The sequence below is a fragment of the Nannobrachium achirus genome (genome assembly GCF_963921795.1).
Source record: "Nannobrachium achirus genome assembly, chromosome: 1".
Classification (NCBI taxonomy): Eukaryota; Metazoa; Chordata; class Actinopteri; order Myctophiformes; family Myctophidae; genus Nannobrachium; species Nannobrachium achirus.
Window position 1 is genome coordinate 30,586,362 of NC_137810.1, and position 16,049 is coordinate 30,602,410.

At 42.7% G+C, this 16,049-nt stretch overlaps 1 protein-coding gene across 3 annotated transcripts; it reads left to right on the forward strand.

Annotated features, from left to right (window-relative positions):
- Window positions 1-1,060: 1,060 nt before the first annotated feature.
- Window positions 1,061-13,213, forward strand: prrx1b (paired related homeobox 1b; the record flags this gene model as incomplete). 3 transcript variants are annotated; one of them, XM_080723701.1, is made up of 5 exons in its annotated part: window positions 1,061-1,307; window positions 5,194-5,369; window positions 9,862-10,043; window positions 12,773-12,790; window positions 13,024-13,213. In XM_080723701.1, the coding sequence occupies 5 exons, from the start codon at window positions 1,061-1,063 to the stop codon at window positions 13,211-13,213; spliced, it is 813 nt and encodes a 270-aa protein (XP_080579827.1). The 3 variants fall into 3 exon arrangements, with proteins under 3 accessions (XP_080579827.1, XP_080579828.1, XP_080579829.1); XM_080723702.1 differs by lacking the exon at window positions 12,773-12,790; XM_080723703.1 differs by lacking the exon at window positions 12,773-12,790 and having other exon boundaries at window positions 13,081-13,213.
- Between the last annotated feature and the right edge of the window lie 2,836 nt (window positions 13,214-16,049).

Below are 16,049 nucleotides of genomic sequence, written 5' to 3' on the forward strand. Positions count from 1 at the left end.
CCTGTGAAACGTCAAACACAGCACAAAGACATTGCCACATAATTACGGGGCTCCTATTAGAGTCTGTCCTCCCAGGGGTTGCGAAGTTTCATTTACTCCCCGTCCCGTGCTGGTGCATGAATCCTATAGCCTGCCAGTGCCAGCCAACGTGTGCCGCAGTTTGAAGTGCCAGAGAGAGAGAGAGGGAGGGAGAGAGAGAGAGAGAGAGAGAGAGAGAGAAGGGGGACGGAGAGAGAGAGAGAGAGAGAGAGAGAGAGAGAGAGAGAGAGAGAGAGAGAGAGAGAGAGAGAGAGAGAGAGAGAGAGAGTTAGAGAAAAGAGAGAGAGTTAGAGAAAAGAGAGGGAGAAGAGAGAGAGAGAAGAGAGAGTTAGAGAAAGAGAGAGAGAGAGAGAGAGAGAGAGTTAGAGAAGAGAGAGAGAGAGAGAGAGAGAGAGAGAGAGAGAGAGAGAGAGAGAGAGAGAGAGAGAGAGAGAGAGAGAGAGAGAGAGAGAGAGAGAGTTAGAGAAGAGAGAGAGAGAGAGAGAGAGAGAGAGAGAGACTATAGCTTTATAGAGGCGGTGGTTCGGTCCTGCCTCCCAGCGCCTAGCTGCCGCTGAGCCAGCTTTACGCGCACATGAGCTGCGCGCGCGCATCTGTTCGGCATCAGCAGCAACTCTTGCTAAGCTCACTCAGTTGCGATCGTGACTCAAGCAGAGTGGGAAGTGGGAAGAGAACTCCTTTTTTTTTAGAAGATTTCTTTGAAAACGCACACCGCATAGGACGAGGGTGTTTTATGGCGATATTCCTTCTGTTAACGCACGCGATTGAATGGATTGGCTAGGCTTTTGATCGGGAAAAGCAGACAAGGAGACATCTTTGTTTCCCCCCCTGTCTGTAGAAGTTTGTTTGTACCGCTGTCCAGCAGTCTGGATGTGAGGCAGATCTGCTTTTTTCTTCTGGAGGAAAAACAAGATTTTCTTCGGCTGGTTTGGATGCGCTGTACGTGCGCTCTGTATGCAAGGATATATCTGGCTCGCTTACTATTATTGCTCCATTTCCCCCACTGTATCCTCCTTGCGTCATGACTTCTAGCTATGCACATGTAATGGACAGGCAAGCAACGCTATCAAACCGCCTGGAGAGTCCGATTACATCTAATCTGGAAAACCTGCAAGCCAAAAAGAACTTCTCGGTCAGCCACCTGTTGGATCTCGAGGAGGCCGGGGAAATGGTTGGGAGCCAGGCGGACGAGAGCGTCGGGGAGGCGGGGAGGAGTATGCTGGAGTCCCCGGGGTTGACCAGTGGGAGCGACACAAACCAACAGGAGAGTAAGTGAGAAATATATAGCATAGATCAGTTCTACACATGAGACCATGGCCATGCAGCGTTGAGAGCAATATTTTGGTAAAGTCCATGCACTGATAATGATCAAAATAGATTTCAAATCAAATCAGTCCTAAAATTCTCATTCAGTGTTATTCATGGGGTCACATGCATGTTTGGGCCTCGCTGAGAAAGCGCTTGTGGTTATCAGTGAAAATACGCCGCACCTCTGAACAGTCTGAAGACAGACGATTTGACAGAAATACAACGACAGAGTAAACACATTAATTTCCATGTTGTTTTGGCCAGTCTCCTCCGCCTTGTAGACTGGCGCTCTGTTGCACCACAGCGCGCATGGAAGGAATCCTTCCTGAGTGGAGCCAATGCATCATTCCTGACGGCTTCCCTAAAAATGCCCATTAATTTACCATTAACACTTTGATGTCAGTGAGGTATGGCCATGTTGGTGGATATGGTCAGTAGAGTAACCTACAAGTGAACTTCGCAGTAATAAATCTAAACACATGCCCAGCATTGAGACATTCATGCACGCTGCCTCGGTGGCACAAGATGGGTAGCCTAAATGGGAAATTAGTTGTTTAGCCTCGAGCTTTATTAGAACATGTGAAAGAATGGACTGAAGTTAACTTGGATACACCCCAGTAAAAGCAAAAGAGCACCGCTTGGCCACTCAGGCGCGCCATTGAGAGAGTAAATAAACCCGTCAACTCCCGAGCGATACGCCCTCCTTCTCCTCCTCAAAGAGCCATTTGGAGAGGTTGACAGAAACGTTATAGGCTTTAATGAGTGTTATTGTTATTTTACGGGTAAGATCGGACCGGTGTGAGAAATATGCAGGAGGAAGTGGCGAGGTCACGTCGTTAATTCACGGTTATTTCGCTTGTCAAACAGTTTCAGAATATTTACGCGTAATCATTTGTCATAATTACGCCCGTGTCTCACAGGTCTAACAATTAAGGAATCAAATAACAACACGTCAGTTGATCTTTTAGCCAGGGAGTGGAGTTACAGATCATGGAGCCATTAATCATTCTTTTGAAGAAAATAAACAAACAAATAAATTAGGGCATAACATATTTTTACTTTTTCTAAAGCTGATGCTCTATATGCGGCAATTTATCAAATTATCAGAATATTTCAGAAGGCTCTTCTGTTGGTTTATATATTATAGTTATGCTGTGTAGCCTGATTTATATATATTTTAGTTTTTCAATATACAGATGTGAAAGCATTGAGTCTATTCACGGCTGCATGTTTTTATTTGAGGAAGAATAACAAGTGTGTGCAACCATAATTAGTCTAATCTATTTTAAGCTATTATTGACATTTTGTTTTTAAAAATAGCACAACAGAATAGAATAGAAAAAAACAATCAATTCTCGCAGAAAATGTTCTCTCTGGAGCCAAAAATATATCTAATGGTCTGCATTTAGTTTAGGCCTAACTTGAACTTTCACTGACAGTTTGTAATGAAGTACGCCTAATTACACCAGCTGGCAACACTTCAAGTTCGAGGATGGGAATGGCTTTGATTTGCAGTTTTATATCTCACCCTAGGCCTAATTAAAAGGTTTACATCATTACATCATTACATCAATGTAAGCCAATTAAAAGAACTACAGTATATAGGCTACAAATTAAAGCACTTTCACTTCATAGCAGGGACATTTTTGTTTCATTTATGCATTTTTACCACGGGAATAATCAGTCAATATAACTTAATTATACTACTGCCATTAATGAAAAGGCAGACTATTATTGTATTTTAGACTATTTCCGATATGTTAACATTAATTATATTTTAGAGCTTTTATTAAAAAAAATCTAATAACTAATAACCAAATGTTATGTCATTACAGAACACAGTTGAATTATTCAATACAAATAACTATATATTTTTTTAAAGAAACACAAACACATGACAAGAAAATGGGGGTAGCCTATTGGGAGAGAAAACAAAAACCGCTACACATTTCTTTTGAATAGTCCTAAAATATTGAACACATTGGGTTTTAAATATTATGTATTACAAAGGTCTGTTTCTTGCACTATAGACTTAAAATGTCTTTATTTAAATTTAATGTAGATTAATATATAGTTCTCCAAATTATATTTATATTTATATCTATAATTTCAATATTCAAACACACAATTAATATCTCCAGGAGACTCTAAAATACTCTAAAATAACTTTCTCTCTATTTAGTTTTTGTTATGAATTAGATTTTTGTAGTCTTCATCAAAGTTTGTCTCATTTGGTAGGACTTGAGACTCCTGTTAAACGGCATCATCCTCTTCATCCTCATCATCATCCTCTTCAAAAATGTGTGTGTGTGTGTGTGTGTGTGTGTGTGTGTGTGTGTGTGTGTGTGTGTGTGTGTGTGTGTGTGTGTGTGTGTGTGTTGTTTCCCTTACGCCTTCTCCGAAGAACGTGATGTTAATAAACAATGCCTTCCATTTTCTTTATCGAGATGCAACATAGTATTTTCAATTTGACCCCAAATTGTCCTTATAGTTATAGATATGTTGTGTACATTAGCTGTCTTTGGTTGGCATGCTCAGTGTAGAAATGCGTTTTTGCATAAATTACCGTGCATAAAGTCATCTCAGTACACCCTCGGAATGCTACAACTCTTGCCAGTAGAAAGCCATCAAGTGAGCCCAAGACGTTTTGTAACTTTTAAAGCCGATTCACAACAGAACAGTCGCTGGCTCTTGACGCTCCCCGCTGTGGTGTTGAGTAACTCCACACAACACAGGCAGCCACTTTCAGCGGGCATCCTGTGACAGATAAAGCAGAGAATGATGGTGACAGACGAGAGTGGGCCCCTCTCTCATTAAAGCTACATGGTGACAACAAACAGACCCATGTTGACACATGGGAGGATAACACAATGAACACTGGATGCAGATGATGACAGTACGAGCATGAGCAAGACACTGAAAGAAAAGGCGTAAAAACAAAAAATTGACCCCTTACGGCTCCATTTTTACCATGACATTCCTTACTTCGCCGTGCAGACACACATGTAAATTTCTGTTTGTGTGTGTACCTGTACGTGTTTCTCTGTGCCTGCATGTACTGTGTGTTTCATATGTGTGACACATGTATGTCTATGTGTCTGTTATACAGCCTGACACAGGCACACACAGGCAAAGTCTCCATTTTCCATGTGAATAGAAACTATTATCTTGTGGTTTTGAGCAGCCCAATGGGGAAAGCATGGCACCAACGCTGCCAGTTAGGAATCTGATTCCTATACTCTAGTGGCCACACATTTGAAAAAAAGTACACGGTATATGGTACAGAGAGCGTCCAGCCAAAATATAATCATTATGATATAAAGGTGCTATCTTATGGACATCTCACAGCAGTATACTGTGTACCGTAGACTTGGTAGACTTGTTATGTTTTAGATGGATACGAAAACAACAAGGAAAAGTTCTGTCTTTAAGCTTCCAGGCTGCTCCTGGAAACTTTCTAACTTTTCTCCTTCCTCTTGCTTTTTGACTGTTTTCCATCAAAGTATTCTGTAGAATGAAGTCTCAATGTAGACCATGAATAAAGAATAACAAATGCCTTTAATCCACAGGGCTTTTTATTATTAGAAATTGATTTATTTTGACACAGTGCCTATAGGTCTGAAAGCTCCAGAAAATCACACGTGAACAAAATCTCTCCTTTGCGACTTGCCTAATCCCTGTGCAGAATATTCGGATGTGTGCGTTCGTAGCTGAGAGACCTTAACTTCTGTTACCACGTTCACCTTGCGGCCGGTTGGCTGATGTTTGCCTTCCGGTGATCCTAGGTTATGAAATCCCAGTCTCATGTCACTCACAAGGCCTTCACTTTGTCCCTCTTCTCCGCAGATGAACAGATGAACACAGAGGAGAAGAAAAAGAGGAAGCAGCGAAGGAACCGGACTACCTTCAACAGTAGCCAGCTGCAGGCTCTGGAGAGGGTCTTTGAGAGGACACACTACCCTGATGCCTTTGTCAGAGAGGACCTGGCCCGCAGAGTCAACCTCACCGAGGCCAGAGTGCAGGTACGGAAAGACTCATTATGAACCAGGGACGTGCAGAGAATGTTAGAGAGGCAGGGGCTGAAATTTCTAAAAGGGCCTTATGGTGAAAATATTGAAAATAGCAGACCTCCAAGCTCACAACACGTAGCAGCGCGACGCGTTGTGAGCTTGGAGGTCGACTATTTTCGGTACTTCATAACACACTAAACTAAGCATAAAAAAGGTAATACTGGAGATGTGGTGTGGATTTGTGGACAGTGAGGGCAATTATTTCAACATAAGATGCTGCATTCAAGTTCAGGAGAGTTTGAACAAGGCAATTCTCTTGAATGCTGCCTTTGGGTATGGCATGGAAAGGGGTTATTTGCATTTCTTTTACCATAGTAAAAACTGCATTCATGGTCTAGAGAGGGCACTTTTTACAGACGGATAAAAAGGCAGGGGCTCAAGCCCCCTTTGATGTCTATGTGTGCACGTGCCTGTTATGAACACATTAAAACCGGGAAAGCATCTGTGTCATTTCACTAGGACAACACATGTTTTTCAATAAACTCTTAGAACCCTACGTTTTGACAGTGGGCAACAGCCAGCAACGCTGGTCGATAAAAATCTCCTAGTGGTTGTTCCTGCTGTCATTAATGTACGTCGTACGTCCTCCATTGGGTAAACAAAGCAACATATGAATTTGATTGGCTATCGCCGACGATGTTGTCCAAAAGAGAAACTATTTTCATGTTTTTGGGCCCACTTTTCGACCATCACCTCATCGCCTAGTATCCCCAGTAGTTGCCGGGTCCCATAGACAAATAACACACTTCCGGAAAATACTCCAGGCTGTCGCCCTTGTTCGCCCGCTGTTAAAATGCACCGTCAGGATTTAGAACAGTGGTTCTCAAAAATAGCAGATCGACAAGCTCACATGCGCATCACTTCATGCCGCACAGCGAGCTTTTACATTTATGAAAATTTTGAAGTGTGCTTCTCTTCTGGGGGTCCCTTGCACATAATTTTGGGGATCCAAAAAAGTGAACCATTGATTTAGAAGGCATTTGTAGAATCTCTGTAAAGAATCTTTGTAAAAACTCCTGTTAACCTCAACTAAGATGCTTTTGTCTTTTACCGTTTTTCATTTTTTATCATCTTGTTTATCACACTGAGTATTTTCACTGAGCTTCATACACCATCAAATCCATTAATTTCGTTCATTTAACTCTGAGTTACAAATTGACCCACATGGGCCCCATATGAGACTAAAATAGTTTAATGAACATAGAGAAGTTTAATGTGTATAGAAGCATCATGCTGTGGCATGAAATCCAAACATACTTGTCAGCCTGAAAGGACTGTCATGCTGAAGAATTGTCATTTTAGGGTTTTCAACCTGAAAAGAAAAAAAGTTCTGAAATGGAATAGCTTCAGTATAACAAAAAGTAGCACTTTTTATTTTTCTTACTCTTTACCTGTAACTCTGTAACCTTAACTGCTGTGACGCCTCTGGGTGACTGAATTTCCCCTGCGGGATAATAAAGGTTTCTATCTATCTAACTATCTACAATGGTTTACATCTGTTTATACGAGAGTGAACCGTAAACTCACCAAGACCACAGTGCAAAGTATGTAAGCAAGGAGAGAGCCATTAGCATTATACTGCATAATAGGTTCTCTCAAACTCTCTCACTCCAGAGAGGTAAATACGCATGTGGCCGAGGGCAGATATAGTTTTGTTGCACACTGCCAAATAGATGAAGCGGATAAATAATAGCAAATGAAATGAAATACAAATAAGATTGGAACTCACTTAATAAAATGACTGCCGTACCAAATAGACATGACTTGACAGTTTGTTTGCACAGAGAGAGCACAAGAGACAGGCTATTTTTGCCATTTAATGAAAGTTTAAAGGGCTGCGCTTCATGGCATCCTCAGTGTACATTTATGCCTTCGTACACTCTCAGAGTTTAATTAACACTGAGGATTTTACTGTGTGAGACTGTTTAGAGCAGTGGTTCCCAAACCTTTTAGCTCGTGACCCAAAAGAGAGACTAGACTTTTGCCTGGGACCCAAACTAGTGAAAACAGCAGAACTACAAGCTCACAACCCGTCGCTTCGCGCCGCGTGGTGAGCTTGTAGATTGGCTATATTTTCACTACTTCTTAAACATTTGTTTTCTAATTTCTTTGATTCCTTCATGAAATTACAAAAAAAAAAGCTTTTTTGGAAATGTTTATTGAAAATGTTTGAAATAATAATAATTAAAAACAAAATGTAGGAAACCAAAAATTAAGGGACCCATACATTTTTTTCCCGTGACCCACGGTTTGAGAAACAGTGGTTTTCGAGACTATGCAGTCATATCTCAGGATGCTTATCTTATAGATATTCTACTCAAGCAGCATGTCAACATCCTTTTTTCACATCCTTTAACCTTCCACATGTTTAATTAAACCATATGCTATGTATATTTTAAGCAAGCAGCAGCACAGAATGATTTTGGTGGAGGCATTGATCTCAACATAATGCATTGGGTGGTTTATCATTTATCATTTTGTGGTTTATTTTTTTGTCACACACCACTCAATAAACCAACTCGGGGTCAGACATCGATAATACAAATTCTACTGTATACTTTTGATTGGGACCCAAATGTAATTTAATAAAATGAAATGAAATATCGAACCAAAAGCACGGATACGTTTTCAGTCGCTTTTAAGTCACAGTTTTTTAGCCGTTTACACACACACGCACACACGCACACACACACACACACACACACACACACACACACACACACACACACACACACACACACACACACACACACACACACATAAACATCACACACATAAACATACATACACAAACACAAACACACACGCACACACGCGCAAAGGCACGTGCAGTTAGAGCAGAGAGTGGATTTAATTATTTTAAATTAACCCTGTGGTTTTCAGCACAGTGATGTAATCAAATTGCACAACAGCTGATGGCCGTTTCAAGCCTAGGCCCTAGGGAGATTAAAACGGTAGGAATGATAATATGACAAAAAATAAAAAAATAATAATGCCGCCTGCTATGACTCCCCAAATGGTGATAAGCCAAAAATGTAAACCGATCTGTTGGTTAGAGATTATGATGAAATTTGAGGTTTATATGATTTTTGAAATGGTACATTTTGTCTTTCTATTATTCTGTGAAACATTTTTATTCAACATGCTGAGGGATTCAGTCTATGAGGATTGCCCATTATTAAAAAAAAAAGGATTAAAGACACAAAGTATTGTATCTGTGAAACGATTCAAATGTATTGAAATCGACCTGTAAGGGTCCATTTCATTACATTTGAGAGATGTGTACACTCTCAAACTTAAATTGATACTCTGGATTTCTCTGTGTATATGTGCAGGATTGAGTTAAGTTTGTTTAACATTTCACTGCACTTTTATCATAGGTCATAACAAGGATATTTTTAAACGGGGGAGAGAGAGAGACCAAGACAGAGAGTGAGAGAGTAGGAGAAATGAAACAGAGATGGGGAGGAGTAAGGGAGAGGAAAAGAGAGGGATGGAGAATGGGAGCACATCTGTGATTAATGTGTACCAGAGAGCGATGCAGAAATCCTTTGATAAAAGAGACTTTAGGCTCATTCCTGAGGCTGTACGTAATCGGACACTGTGCCTCCCTGAGCCCCTGCGAGCCCGCAGCGTTTAATAATGGATTTGATTTCACAGCGAGGAACAACATTAGCACCCCCAGTCAGGGCCCTCATCATCTGTTTAGCTAGGAAACTGGAGAGTATGTGTGGACGTATTGGGTTGGTGGGTTGAGGAGGGTGAATTGTCTGCGCTGAGGACTGTTGCATATAGTGGTTCTCAAACTTAGGCCTATGTATTTTGCCGCGGACCCCCATTCGAAAATATCTTGTGCCGGGGTCCCCATTCAAGATTTGTGTTGTTAAAATGTGTCAGAAACATTCCAAAATGTTTCAAATATTTTCAAGACTACTATTGAAAGAAATAGATTTTCTTTTGAAACATTTCCCAAAATAGCGATGCCTGAGTAGTAAGCTTCTGAAAAGTATGACCATATTATTGAACATTACATTTTAAGAAAAGGAAAAACAATTCTCTCTCTCTTTTTTTGATTAAATGCAGTTCTTTCATTTGCGCAGTTTATCAGACACAATTATGGCTAAGATATCCCGAAAAGTTGTATACTTGAACTTGAAACATATATATTATTTTTTACTCATGTCATGATGATGTGAACATCATCATGTTTGTTATTGAGCGGTGCTAACCGCTCCTATATCTGTCTTTTACAGTTTGTCCCTTGTCTGTCCGGACTGTCATTAGTTAATTGGTGTCTGTTTGGGGTCACATTGGCCAGGTTTCGCGGGACGCTTAATGAAATTAACTAAAATAGCACCTCTCACTTCAGACTGGGAATGATCTTTTATTTTATTTTGATAAATTCTATTATTATATTTAATTCCCTTTACTTGTGTATCCCCAGGTTTGGTTTCAAAACAGGAGAGCCAAGTTCCGCAGGAACGAGCGTGCCATGCTGGCCAGCAAGAACGCCTCGCTCCTCAAGTCGTACTCGGGCGACTTGACGGCGGTGGAGCAGCCCATCGTCCCCCGTCCCGCACCCCGGCCCAACGACTACCTGTCCTGGGGCAGCGCTGCCCCCTACAGGTACACGGTACACCCTCTCACCCCGCCTCAGCACTTTGTTTAAACCTTTCATATAGCTGTTGTCAATGCTGACGCACTATGTATAACCAAACGCACACACATACACGCACACCATCGCCTTCTCTACAGGACATGTCACACAGTCTGTCGTCAGGAAAACCAGTCTCTGCACAATAACAGTTATTAACCGCTTATTATTGGTCTATTATTGTACCGTCTTTTTTTCCTTCTACACCAAATTTCTTTTTTTTAAGATTTGTTTTTTGGGCTTTAATGCCTTTATTGATAGGACAGTTAGACTGACAGGAAATATGTAGAGAGATGGGGAGTGACACACAGCCAAGGTCGTCGGGATTGGGATTCGAACCCGCGACACACTGTCAGGCATCACTCAGGCCTATCTGGTATGTGCCTGCCCTGGACCGCTAGTCCAGCGGGCGCCCCCTCTGCACCAAATCTCTTTGCAGAGAATAGCCCAACTACATGCTCAGATCCGCTGTTTTTGTCGAATGTTCGCCTATTTTCCCCGAACGGTCGCCTATTATGACATGCCATAGGGACTCAAGTGGTTAAACTGAGTTTAATATCGCCACCAATATTACCCCTAATCCTAACTTCTAACACAGGGGTTTTCAAAGTGGGTGACGGGGCACCCTGGGGTGCCGCGACGGCAGTCCAGGGGTGCCGCGAGATCATTTGATAATATCTGGAATTTATTTGGACACTTGAAAAAATATCATTTTAAACTTGAAGTACAAAGTTTGGTTCTAACCAAAATGGCATTTATCTCAACGTTTTTCTCGCAACATAATCACTAATATATCGTCACTGTCGGGCAGAAACCTTGTATCTCCAAGTTTCAAATGTGTACGTCTTTTGGTAAAGCAAAGCCCTGCTTCATCATACAAGACTGTCGCACAAAACTAGTGAAAACAGCCGATCTACAAGCACACAACGCCTCGCGATGTGTACATTAGTACATTTTATAGGTGATTAATACAAAATGAACGGTTTTGGACATACAAGGTTTCCACCCGTCAGCGATGACATGCTATAAATATAAGGTGCTGGGAGTGAAAATTATAATGTAGGGGTGCCTCGGATTAAAAAAATATTTATGGGGTACCCTGAGACAAAAAAGTTTGGGAACCCCTGGTATAGGGACTCAAGTGGTTAAACTGAGTTTAATATCGCCACCAATATTACCCCTAATCCTAACCTCTAACACATATGTGTGCCCATAGCCAGCAGAGCAGTATTCCTATTTTTTAGATGCTTGCAGTGCTGCCACTCCACCCTCTAGGGAAATTCCTGCTGCATTAATACGCTCTCTTCCTGGAAAATACGTCAGCTAATACAGGCTTAATACAGGGCAGAGGGGACATTGACAGTGGCTAGAAAGGCTACTACTGCAGTGTGTACCGTATATACTCTCTTGTTGCTGTGCATGGCTCTTTCATTTAATACTTGCTTTCTTCTAATATCAAAGCTAATATCTGTCTCACTCTCAAGTGGAAATACCGTAAGTTTTGGTTTTCACTGAGGCACAGGCTGACACCACAATAACCACACTTTAACTCCAGCATAACATCACCCCCCAACCTCAAGCCCCTCACTCTCACACACACACACACACACACACACACACACACACACACACACACACACACACACACACGCACACAAAAGACAAACACGCTTGCTTGCTTGCACGCACGCATGCACGTACGCACGCACAGCTCACACGCGCATGCACATACGCACGCACATACATGCACGCGCGCGCGCGCACACACACACACACACACACACACACACACACACACACACACACACACACACCACCTTTCCCAGCTCTGACCCTGGTATGGCTCATTGTTATTGTTTCATTTCCTGTCCACACATCTGTCCAGCTCCTCTCCCTACCTGTGCATACTCGTCATATTCCCTCTAACCCCTCTTTATCTCACTCAGATCCACCTGGATTCAATGAAACTGTCACTGCCTCTGACCTTGGTTTTGGTAAGCAGGCAGTCAAGTCAGTTTACCCTCTGAAGTGTGTTTAAAGTCCATGTTCAGAGAGCGTGGCTTCGTTTGTTATGCTTGCAGCGCTTGCTTTCTAAAAGGTCGACCTGGCCTTTCCCATCTCTTCGACTAATCGCATCTCACTGACGTTACTCTCTAACCACGGCAGCCTATTGAGACAGTCCACTATTTCTATAACTGCATGATGTAAATGATGACCAGGAGTGTTTTAATGAAGGCAACGTTTTTCTCACTTCTTTTCTGTGAATGTGAGAGGGCTGGTGGGGGTACAGAGGAGCAGGCAGGGGGGGGGCTGGGGTGTCCCGTGACCCTCCTGACGAGGTGATAATGTGAAAACAAACCATATTAAATCCACCGTCGACCTCTCTGACCCTCTTTGCTATACTATACCAGATAATGAACGCTAGAGAGCCACGGCGCTCCGCTGGGCAACATTTTTTTTGTGACTCTGGTTACACTGGTCATGATTTACAGTAATCCTCCCTTATGAAACTCAGTATAAAATGTCCGACACAGCAGCCACGGCCAAAGGCTTCCCGTTGAACCTCAGCGAGAAAATGCTTTGGCTGGATGCTGTGCAGTGGGAAGTCTCCTGACCAGAAATAATGCTATTTGGAGCATGCTAATGTGGTTCTAACACTTACATCGTCATTTACTGCCATTTACTGTGTATTATTCTTAAGCTGGTATCCAATGCCTGTGTGGGGTTTCAGTAAACGCCACAGCAAAGGCTGTGGCTCAGACAGCAGAATATGTTTTACTTGACTAATAGTCCCTTTCTGTTGTAGCAATTTTACACTATGAGTGCCTTTAAGTCAGATTTAGTCAAAATCCATCATTTCATATTGATGAATGGGTTCCTGCTTCAAATTTAAATGTTTCCCCTATTCGTATTTCCACAGCTGCAGCTCGTATAGAGTTTTTTCTTTTGCAGTGCAACAGCAACAGGTGATCTAACCTTTTCCCTCTTTACCATTCTCTTGTCCCTCAGCGCCATGGCCACTTACCCTCCCACCTGTTCCAACACCAATACATCCCAGGGAATGAACATGGCCAATAGCATCGCTAACCTGAGGCTCAAAGCCAAGGAGTACAGCTTGAACCAGGTGCCCACAGTCAACTGAGGAGGAAGTGGCGAGAGAGAGAGAGGCTGCGACCAGGGGAGGGACAATGAGACTGGGGGGCTTGCACAGAAGGGAGGGGACCCTCTCCACTGCTGGACGCCCGTACACACACACACACACACACACACACACACACACACACACACACACACACACACACACACACACACACACACCAACACACACAAACGCACTGTCTCCCGTGATGATGATCATCTCGCTCTCCGACCATGGACTCTGACCCTGCAGTCTCCTCTCCACTTTGAAGCGGCATCGCTATAGCGATGGATGCCATGTGTCCCAAAGTGCTTCTTATTGTATCTGATTTTGGGACACCAAGCGACGGAAGGCTTTCCACGAGGTCACCTCTCTCTCTCTCTCTCTCTATCTCTACCGAGCATCGCTGAGCTTGTTTGTACCAAAGACATCTACATCGGATGCTGTATCTGTGTAGCCGAGTAGTTTTATCTTTCGATTCTGGTGAGGACTGAAGAAAGGGAGGGCACGTTCCTGATGCCCCTTTTTTTAACTGGAGAGCTTATTCTCTTGCAAACCTGACAGTCAGTGCCATACCAAGAGTTTACATTCAACAGTACCATGCCTTGTTTGAGATAAGGAGACTCTTGTATGGACTACTTGGAATCTCCCGCTGGCTCTGGCAATGGATCGGGTGAAAACACCAAAACTGGGGTGAACCAACAAGAACACCATGAACTTCATCATCCATGTACAATGGGGTTTTAAAACATTTATGCATTTTTTTTTTTCAAGATATTTTTTTTCTTACAATTTTATACCACTGACAAGCAAACATTTTCAACACATTTTGTTTAATGTAATAGTCCAGTATACAGGAAAGGCTAATGTATTTCTGAATCCAAAAAACAGTAAATTCTCTTAATTTCCTATGATATCCTTTATTTGTAACAGAAAAAAACGTGTATATTAATAAAATGCATTTCAAGCAAGGCCATGCCACTGTGTCCAATTCACACTGGTTGATGAGATCAACAAAGATTCATTTGATGAGATGAACTGAAGCCTAAAGTAGAGAATATTGTTGATAATACTGAACACCAACATAATTCAACAGATTTTTAGTTGATATGCATTTTCTTTTAGTAAAACATATTGTTGGAAGATATGCAGTCCATTAAAAAAAGAATATACCCCTCTATGTAGCAGAGTCCAGTTTGACCTTAAATTATCCTCAAAGCCTATATAAAAAAGTAACTTTATGGCAGGGACCATTTGGAGAGCAAAATGATCTTGGAAGTTGTACAAGCATCATAAAAGAGTGATTTACAACTCGAGGACAGATTCTCCTTCAGAGAAAGCAACTTTGGAAACCTCAAGTGGTTCCCGCACTGCGTTTTTCTGCTGATTACCACAAACTGAAATTTCCATCTTAAAAAACAGGATATTTATGAGTGGGGGGAAATCCTCTCCTTAATATGGAGGGACCCATGGGCCTCGTTTAGCTCTGCGGCTGTCACACAAGGTGTTTCTTCTCCGTGGCCCCTCATAACCTGCCATGAACAAACATATGTTGACATAGCCGTGGCACGGCACGCTCTGCCATTAAACTATGTCCGTTTGAAATTACAGAGACATTGTTCGTTGTTTTCTTAAGATGACGTCCGTGGTGCTGTGCATGTAGTGCCATATTTGTTGTTGTTGTTAACTTTTCTGTGTATGGCTGTATTGGTAATAGTAGGACCTAAAAACAGTTCCTATAGTGGACCTTAATGGTCGGGTTTTACGCCTACAGAGTTATATTAACGCTCCAGATTTGACCATAATTGTAATACAGAACCAGTGCTGTGCTATCTATCTAGGTCGTCCTCAGACGAGCCCTCCATCGTTGTGCGAATATATATATATTCTTTCTGAGCTATTATGCTGACAAAACATTGTGATTTCTAACAGAGATCACTGTTTGCCCACTTTTCACCCATTCTATTCCCCGCTGCTGCTTGTTCCCCTGACCACTGATCCATGACTATGGTATGTCCTGTGTCAGACCCCTGTCCCTCTCTCCCCTGCCAGGCGCCCGGTCTCACCTTTCACGGCCCGAGCCAGGCTGACCTGAAGTGATTCCAGATGTGGAGATCTCTTTGACCCCCGCCCTACGCCCCCAACCTTCCCCCCACCCTCCCGCCGTACCCCTCTCCACCCCTCCCCGCCCGCCTCCACCCCCTAGCCCCGGGCCCTGGCCACTCCATCAGGGCTGACAGCGTCCCCTCGGACGGGCGTCTCTCCCCGCCTGAGCACATGACATACAAGGCAGCCCCCCCCCCTTCAGCAGCACATCTGGAGCTCATTACAGAGGAGACAGTAAGAGAGAGAGGGGGGGTGGGAGTCTGCATGCAGCGTGTGTATGTGTAAGAGAGCGGGAAAGAGAGCGTTTCTCAACTCTCCTCCTAAAACATCTACCTTTTCTCTCTCTCTCTCTGTCTTCTATCTATTTCGCCTTTGTCCTTCTCTGTGTCTTTTTTTTAAGTATCCTACAGCTTTTTGCCGCTCTCCTTTGCTTTCCGCCCTTTCTTCTCGTCTGCTCCTTCCCACGGCAGTGTTCTTTGTCCCGCTGTCAGTGCCACATGATCACAAATACTTTATTAATGAGTGGTTTTGGAAAGAGCTTTGCACAAAAATCTCTGCAGCGAGAGAGCGAGCGGTCTGAGTGAAATACTGCACAGCTGTTAACAGTGTGTGGTTTGGGTGAACAACCAAAAGAATGTCCCGAGATGTGGAGTTTCCACGCAAAGTCAAGTTGACTGAGAGGTTGCACTGTTTGTGTGATTAAGTCACTATTATTACGCACTTTCATAAACAC